Genomic DNA, 8,948 nt, shown 5'->3' on the forward strand with positions numbered 1-8,948 from the left:
AAAGGTAAAAAAATGAGAGGGATAAGAGTAAGACCTATTTACAGTTCATTCAATGCAAAAATAACCATTATGAGCCCAAACAACTATGGTGCAATTCAAATATTCATAACTTTGGAGTAAAATGCAGTAGACACTTTTGTTAAAAACATCAAGACAATAGTACATAACAGAAATATAATATGTTCTCTCCTTATAAATTTTAAACTCAAAGTCTTGTACCAATTTTGTTATAATGTTCTATATTCTCTCTCTAGTTTTCCTTGTATCCTCAAAACCACGAGTATAGAACATACCAAAAGAATCCAGGCAGAAACATGCATCAAGACCATACCTAACAAATACTCATTACTACTTTGTTTGCTTTGCATGGAATTCTTTCACCAAAACATTTGTCTCTTTATAATACTGTGCTTGAAGCTAATATTTAGTTAATGGCTTGGTCCACCTCTTATGTTTTTCCCAGACCTGTTCCGTTCCTTTCTAGCTAGTCTTCTTACATTCTGTATTATTTTCTCTCCACGGTTAAATGCTTTATTACTATTTATTATTTGCAGCATAGGTGCCACAAGCATCCACCGCCCAACCATTATAGGATTCGTTATTAAAAGTGTAAATAGCTTACCGTTTTAAATTTTTTCTGGTAACCTGACAATCCCACTAAGGAAGGAGAGACTTATCATTGCACTGGGACTTAATCAACCAGCATTATGGTATGTGACCAGGACCAAGTTTCAGACTACCAGTACATCAAACCAATTCTGGAATTCTGAAGTCCTCTATTTGCAAATTTGCAAATATTTAAAAATCTATAAAATTATTACCAAATTAAAATTAAAAACCCCAACCTCTGAGAAAGTCACATGACTGCTTTTCAGTCTTAAATTGCTCAGAAAAAGTCTCTCTTAGAAGCACACATGCAGAAATGGTTTGACCTGATTATGAATCAATTTCCAAGAATATTATGGAACAGCACCAAAAACCAGACCTCTGAAGGCTAAGGGAAGAAGATAAATCAAGCTATTGCCTGGAAAAGATGCTGAGAAATATACTCCAACAAGCAGTGTTGAAGTATGGTTCTCATACCACCATCAACAATTCACTAGATCTACATCCTTTTCGGTAAAGCCACGAAGTAAGTGCTAGCCACCGTCACAGTCCTCACCATATCATGCATCATGGCATGAGATAAAGCACACCTATCAAAGGTGCCAAAGAAAGCTACTCCTACAAAAAGGATTAGGTCTTTGTTTGCTCCCTCCCGCCCCCTCCACTACCACCTCCCCACGCACTGAGGGCAAGGTGTACATTGTGTTGCAACACACCCTTGCAACTTTCCTTGCGTGTTAAAATGAACATGGTCCAATGCATCCAAGTCTAAAAGAAAACAAGAGACCCCTACAAAATGATGGGAAGACAATTCCTTCCCAGCAGCTAGGGGGCAGGAATAAGTGACGACTTTTGCCTTGCTCATCGCTTCAAGTATAGCAAAGAAGTAACAAAGTTCCTGAGCTTGGCATTCTGGTTCACCAAGGCGAGTGAAACTGAACTAGACAGCATAACATAGTAGCAAAAATGTTCTTTTTACCACGGAACACTACTGAATTCCTCAATTCACCAAAGTGAGCAAGTAAACATAGTCTGTATTTCCAAATGACACAAATAGCCAAATCTTTGAAGATTTAAGAGACTCAGACATACTCTTCTGGGATACAAGTTTTGAAATTAGTAGTACGTTTTCAGAGCTATTTTCTGAAACTGGTAGCCTAAGAGTGCTTAAAGATTAATGTTTTAACTAAAAGCAACCCTGTTAGCGCAGTGCGAGTAATTAAAGTGCTAAACTATTTTAAGTACACACACAACCCAAATTTAACACACAACAACAAAATCCTATTTGAGAGAGGACTAAGAAGTTGCATAACTAAAATTCAAAGAACAGGTCTCAGGAAAAGGGGATTTACCCTCCATGTACACTGTCTTCACAATTCCACCGCCTGGCTTGCTTGCCACAATGCATTTTACTTGCAGTCTGCAGTCTGAGAGTGAGTTGGCAACATGCAAAAATCTCATGTTTATTGTTTGTCTGAATAGCTCACATATGTATACATTTTTCTGTAAAACTTCTCCCTATTTTTGATTGCACCCTTTTGTTTTTAAGATAGTTTTCCCTCAAAGATACTTTAAAAGTCCTTGTCCAAAATAATTCAGCTGGGTGGGTTTAATGCACCCACAGTTTATAGTGAAAATTCCTTCCATGAAGATTATAGCCATCTGATATCAAAACTATACAATCTCACATTTTAAAAGATGGATACAAAACACTTTCAAGTATTACACATGCCTTTAAGTCAAAGCCCACCAAACTAAGATCCAATCACATTTTCTTACTCTTCGGCCAAATGAGTGGGAGGGGAGTGGGGGAAGGGAAGGGAAAATAAAAGCTCCACGCAAACTGGTGAAACGGGCTACAGGGGAAATAATGAAAGTGACTATAAATGTGAAGTGCCCTCAAGTGCAGGAAGTAAACAAATAAAGAAAAGGTTGTTGCAGTACTTCTCTACATTTTCATTCATAAATGTTTATAAGTAGGATTGAAACATCTGAAACAAAACTGAACTGCTGTTCAATTAACTGCAGGCTTAGAACAATTAGTATAATACTGTTAAAAGACTTGGATTTTGTACTTACTGTAAACTAAAAGCTAAAAACTGTCCTAGTCATGCCACACACTGATTCTTATTGTAAATGCTTCATTGGCATAAGCAAACACTGTTAAAGGAGGTGTTACTTTGACACATTCCATAACATGTATATAGTAATGGAAAAATATTTACCATTCCATTTTAATACCCTCAGAACCTTTTAAATAAGTTTCATTATTGGCCAAGCTTTCTTATTAGATATACATATATATGATGAAATAATCACGTCCAAAATTGACATGCTTTAATAACCAAGTTAAAAGTAAACTGAGCCCCTTATCTAACAAATTACCAAGAAGATGCATTTTAAGAGACTCAGTATATATCATGACTCAAGGAAAAATAAAGATAACTACCATCAAGGAGGAAATCCACCTATATTTTACAAGACTGAGCTATTAGGACAGATGACAAACCTAGCACTTGATGTGTCAATATCTGGGGCATATTTAACAAACTAAGAACAGAAGTCAGAGCAAACAGCTTATTAATGAGAGCTGTACAAGTATTGCTTTTATATTCTCCTTAATAAAAGAAGTCTGTAGATTAATTTTCCATCGGATAGCCTATCAGGCAACTCATCTTTAAGACCTTTTTCCAGTTTATTTCAAAATGTGGCAGAGAAAAGGCAATCTGAGTTACACTTGGCAAATACTGGGTACTGCTTTGAATGAGAAAATTCCTCTCCTTAAAGGATGTAGATGGTATGCCCCTCTTCTAATAATTGGGCACAGAAGTGCTGTAGGTATTACTAAGACAAAACTGAAGGGTTAACAACTTCAGGATAGAAGATATAGATAAATCTTTACACAATTATAAAATGCCTTCAGTAAATGCTGGGCTTCAATTTAAATTAAATATTACCCAAGTTAATTTTTCCACCCTCCAAAAAAGCGTACACTCAATCGAATTTTACAGCTTCTTCAGTCCAATTATGTCATCACTCAGCATCATTCAATTACATTATTCTTCTATATTCTCCCGTCAGATTTAAAACTACTTTTGATGTATGTATATTAATCTTGAGACATAAAACACTGACATTCCAGAGTCCAGATGCCACCATTTTACTTAATGAACATACTTCCTGTGTACTTACTTAAGTATACACTAAGCACAATATTGCTTCCTCAAACAAGAGACTAATATATATGCACTCAACAGCAAAAAAGAACAAATACCAAAAGAGCATAAAGAAAACGGGACAAAACAAAACACCTGTCAGCATCCTAAAAAAATCAAGTCATCAAGAAGATAAATTTGTCCTTCCCTATTCCTAAGAATTAAATGGGCTAAATGAACCCAATAATCCTGAGTTAAGGAAAGACAAACAAACCAACCAACCACACATCCCTCCTGTCTCATTAAGACTGCACTGAAAGAAGAACTGGAGACAAAAGAGAGTTAACAACTTTATTTCTTCCACCTCTAGTCTGAATGAATCTTTCCATTTTTAATGGGGGTGTTTTTTGCCCTCTAGCATATTCAGTGGCATTTAATTCTGTCTTAGGTTAACCATCTCTAACACTAGCAGCCTTTCCTCACTGCAGACTATGAATTCTTTGGGAGAGTGATCAAATCTTCATGGGCAGTATCCAAATGCATATCAATAACAGGGCCCTAATCCCATCAAGGATTTCCAGACACAATTAATATTAAACGATAACAGTTTTAAATGGCTGTTGCCAAGGCTGCTACATTCTGTGCAGACAGGAGCCTTGGAAATTAACATGGCTCCCCTACAGTCTCCAAGAACACAACACATGCATGCGTGTGCGTGCATACACACACGCACCCCCCCTCAATCTGTTTGAAACAGCAAGGGTGCAAAGCTATTTGTTATTTTGGTTGTTTGGTTTGTTTTTAATAATATAATAGTTATTACTCAGGCACTGCACAGTACAGGCACATTGGCTGCAAAGGAACAGAGCAACAGTGACACTGGATTCAACAAGCAGCAAGTGTCAGGGAAGGGAAGAGGAAAGGGACAATAAACAATGGAGAACACGGGAAGGAAGCACAGAGGTTCAGACCAACCTCTAAATTAATCTATTTCAAAATTAACCCCTCTTCCCCACTACAACCCAATCGCCTGAAGTGGCTGATAGCTGCTGGAGGCCAAAACCTTCCACAGAGCACATGGTCACAGGTGGTTCAAACCTGAATAAGACAAAACCTGAAAAAAAAAAAAGAACCTGAGACAGAAGAGAGCGCAAGGCTTGTAAGACATACCTAAAAAATACATACTTATTTCACTGTATTTAAGAGGAAACAAAGTATAGCTGATGCACATAAGACTCAAGAGTATTTTTGTCAGTCCCCATCCATGTGGCTACGTGTAACATACACACCCCCTTACTTATTACTACACAAATACAACATACTCAAGCAACATAGTTACAGAGCACAATCAACCCAGTCCTCTCAAGGGCAGCAGCATGAGAATTTTAAAAGCTGTGTGCTGCCACTTGAGAAACAATCCTTCTCATGTAAAAGTATTAAAATTGTGCATAAAATATTGTACTTCATTTTGTGACACAGTTGCATGGCAGCTGCTAGTTAACATATACTAAAGGGATACATAGCCTATTTGCAAAGCCAACATGTTCTTACCTCTCATCCTCACCATCAACAAGGTGTGTTGTCAGCGGCAGTACCTTCAGAGGAAAAAGGGAAGCAGAGGACGTTATGCTGCTGCCACTCCCATCTGAAAGAGCCGATGCTCCAACACCACTTTCACCACTAGCAGCTTGAGGTAAACCAACTAAGGAAGGTTCCGTAGGGCGCCTGCCATCTTCAATTTGGCTTACAATTGATTGAGTTAGTGATTGTGCAGGGAACTGGGTGGAGCTTAGTGGTACCTGTTGCGGCACACTTGGTGCTACTGGCATACCTATACTTGTTGATATCACAGAAGGTTGAGCAACACTGTGAACCAAATTCCCATTTTGTACAGTTGAAGCTTGTGCTATATTGTGTGATGGACCCATACTTATGGAAGCAGAAGGTATACCAGGAGGGATATTTGAACTAGGTTGGCTTGGAGCAGGAACAGTGCTAGCAGAAGGTATAGGACTAACTGCAGGCAACTGCTGGCTAGTCATTCCTTGCGCTACAGATTCTAAGGTCTGTGCCTGTGGTTGTACAGGTAACAAAGTACTTTGCTGAGCAATGACCATTTGCTGAGGAAGGCTTGGACCACCAGCCTGTAGTCCTTGCTGCATTATCCCAGTCTGAACAGGCTGCACCACTTGTGAAGCTGGAGCAGTGCTTGGTTGCATAACTGGAGGAGGAATTTGGTTTGCACCAGGTGCCTGCTGTACAACTGCAGGTACGCTTCCTTGTTGTCCAACATTCAGAATCTGACCACTAGTACCTACCGCTGGCATTGCTGTTTGAGCATGTGCAACAGGCTGGGCTGGTGTCACGGCAGGGTGTGCTTGTACTGAAGGCTGCATGCTTGGTGCCTGAGCAACAGGAACTGGTGTGCCTGTTCCTACTGCTGTAGTACCAGACTGTATGGCAGGTGCTGAAGTCTGAAGTATCTGTTGGTGTTGCATGTAGTCTGGCATAGTCCCTGTAACAGAGTTTTGACTCACTTGTTTAACAAGGCCCGGGGCCATCTGTGTAGGAACTGCTTGTTGTTGCTGCTGTTGTTGTTGTCCATACTGCAGCTGCTGCTGTTGTACAACTGGCAAAGTTTGCACAGGTTGTGCTGGCTGAGAATATGGTAGCTGCTGTTGAGCCATACTCGGCATGGCAGGTTGTTGGTGGCCTAAGGCTGAAGATGCACCTACTATATTAACTGGGGTTGACTGAACTCCAGTAACAGCGGTTAGGCTGGCTGACGCAGGAGGCTGGACCCCTTGCTTTTGCTGCGAATAGTTTATTTCTTGAGCATGCAGCTGGACTTGAGCAAGCTGTGACTGAGAAACACTCTGTGGTATACTGGATGGTGGAATAGACTGAGGACCAGCACTGCTAAAATCCATCTGCTGTGGACCCACACCTTGAAATGCTTGCTGTTGTACCACAGTAGATGCTCCCATTTCTCCACTTCCCACACTTTCTGTGTAGTGACTCAGTGTGCTTACACTGCTGCTAACAGAACTCCCACTGGTGCTCTCCCTTTCAGAAGTCACTTCAAGTGGGTTTTGTTTTATAGTCTCTACTGCTTTGTTTACTGCTACTCCTTCTGTAACTGCAACAGTGTTGTCTTTATCATAGAATTCAGTGCATGTCCATCTCCCCTTTTTAAAAGGTTCAGAGCTGGAATCTAATTTTACAACTCTAAACCTTGACGTGCCAGCTGCAGGCTGCTGCTGACTTGATCCCAATCCTGCTGTTGGATTAGTAACATTGTTAATGACATTAGAGGAAGCACTCGTACCATTGCCAATACCACTCAAGATATTCACATTAACACTGCTGCCAGTTCCAGACAAAGCATTTACATTACCAGTACTTGTGATGTTTAAATTTACAGTACCAAGCATGCCGCTCGTCACACCAGAACTACCACCACCCATATTACTTAATGTACTAGTTCTGGTAACAGGACTTACACCTATACTGCCAGAAGTACTTGTAGTGCGGATATTGGACATGACAGATGCCGGGCTACCAGTGGATGATGCAGCAGAAACTGGTGCAGTTGTTATAACATTGTCAGAGCTTCCAGCTGTGGACAGTTTTCTAAAGGATGGACTGGGAGGTGGTCCTCCAGAGGCTGGTGTGCTGCCCACTCCAGAAGGAGACGGATGGTGATGGCCATGGTGATGGAGGGGATGATGGTGGTGAACGTGATGTGGGTGAACACTCCCATTGATCACAACGCTCTGCTGGGCGGGGTGAGGCAAAGGAGGGTGCTGCTGAGAAAGGTGAGGCTGGTTTGGAGAGACAGCCCCGGGAGTCTCAGCCTCCTGGAAGTTGTTTAAAGTCTCTTCAGAGGAGCTCCGTTCAGGTTCCCCCAAGTCAGTGGCCCTGGAGAGCGAAACATCCAGGATTTCAGAAGACGACAGGTCTTCCGTGTGGGACTCATCCAGGTCATCATAGCTTTCCGTGTCCTCGGCTATGCTGTTGTTGGAGCTGATGCTGGCCGAAATCTGAGCTGGGGTCACGCTAGTGATCTGGAAGCCGCTTTTCTTCTTCATTTGTGCTCCAGCCTGGCCAAGAGGCTGCTGTGGGAGCGGCGCCTGCGGTAGGAGGTTCAGGCTCTGTGGAGGAGGGGGTGCCGGCTGGGGACCCGGCGAGGCAGACACTGCTGCGGGAGATGCGGGCAGCAGCGGCTGGCCCAGCAGGGGTGGCTGATACTCCTCAGCAGAGAGGGCAGCACCGCCGGCACCGGCACTGGGAGGGGGGACGCCGCCGCCAGTGGTGCTGGTGCTGCTGCTGCCCCTTCGAGGGAACATCGCCGGGTGCGCCATCTTCCTCCTCGCACTGCTGCTGCTGCTGCTGCTGTCTGCGGCTGAGTCAGGCTGGCGCATTGTAGCGGGGTTATTTTAGGAGCGCGGTTCCCCGGCAGAGACACCGAGACGGAGAGACACAGACAGGCACGCAGTTAGCTTGGCACGGGGCGCACCGCGCGCGCACGCACACACACACACCCCTCCCCTCCCCCTCCCCCTCTCCCTCTCCCTCCCCGCGCGCGCGCGCAGGCCCCGGGGCAAGCAGCGAGGCCGCGGCCGGGCGGGGCGGATACGTACGGGCCTGGCTGTGGCGCGGGCGGCCGGGGCCGGGCAGGGGCATTGCCGTCAGTGGCAGCCATGGAGCCGAGTCATGTTGCCTTTAAAGAGACCGAAGGAGGGCGGCGGCGCCACCCCGCCGCGCAGCCCCTTCCCCGCGCCGCTGCCTGCGCAGACGCCCCGAGCAGGCTGCCCTGGCCTGCCGCGCTGCCCGGCGGCTCGCTCCCTGTCACAGCGCGTCCCCCCGGCTCCGCGCGCGGCGCTGGAGGACGGCGCTGGGCCGGCGGGGCGGGGGAAGTAAGAGGAGGAGGCGCCGAGCTAAGATGGCGGTCGCGCAAGCGCGCGGGGCCCACAGACATAAAGCCCGTCTGGAGACGGCGGGTGGCGGAAAGGGCCGAGGGCTGATGAAGCCGCGCCAGCCAATCCGGACCGGGGGGCGGGGCTTCGCGGCGGCCATTAGCGGAGTGGCCCCACGGCTCGGCGTGTCCCTGCAGTGGGGGTGGTGTTCCCTTCCCCCTCGCGCTTGCAGTAGGACTCCGCCTCGCGCGCCCCTGTGCCTCCTGTT

The 8,948-nt window shown here is 44.8% G+C and overlaps 1 protein-coding gene across 6 annotated transcripts in view; it reads right to left on the reverse strand.

Moving 5' to 3' along the window:
• The window catches only part of TSC22D1 (TSC22 domain family member 1), a 127,899-nt gene extending 119,188 nt beyond the window's left edge, over nt 1-8,711 (reverse strand). For 4 of the 6 annotated variants that reach the window (XR_016438871.1, XR_016438870.1, XR_016438869.1 and 1 more), the window contains exon 1: nt 5,313-8,185. Coding sequence is in view for 3 of the 6 variants with exons in the window: in XM_090025418.1 (XP_089881544.1) it covers nt 5,313-8,185 (2,873 nt within the window). In the remaining 3 variants the exon portion in view is untranslated. Of the gene's footprint in view, nt 1-3,791; nt 4,876-5,312; nt 8,186-8,404 lie in introns of those variants that run through there. The other 2 variants (XM_090025428.1, XM_090025452.1) reach the window with 2 other exon arrangements.
• Between the last annotated feature and the right edge of the window lie 237 nt (nt 8,712-8,948).

Source organism: Crocodylus siamensis, chromosome 1 (genome assembly GCF_052110815.1).
Source record: "Crocodylus siamensis isolate JL-2025a chromosome 1, ASM5211081v1, whole genome shotgun sequence".
NCBI lineage: Eukaryota > Metazoa > Chordata > Crocodylia > Crocodylidae > Crocodylus > Crocodylus siamensis.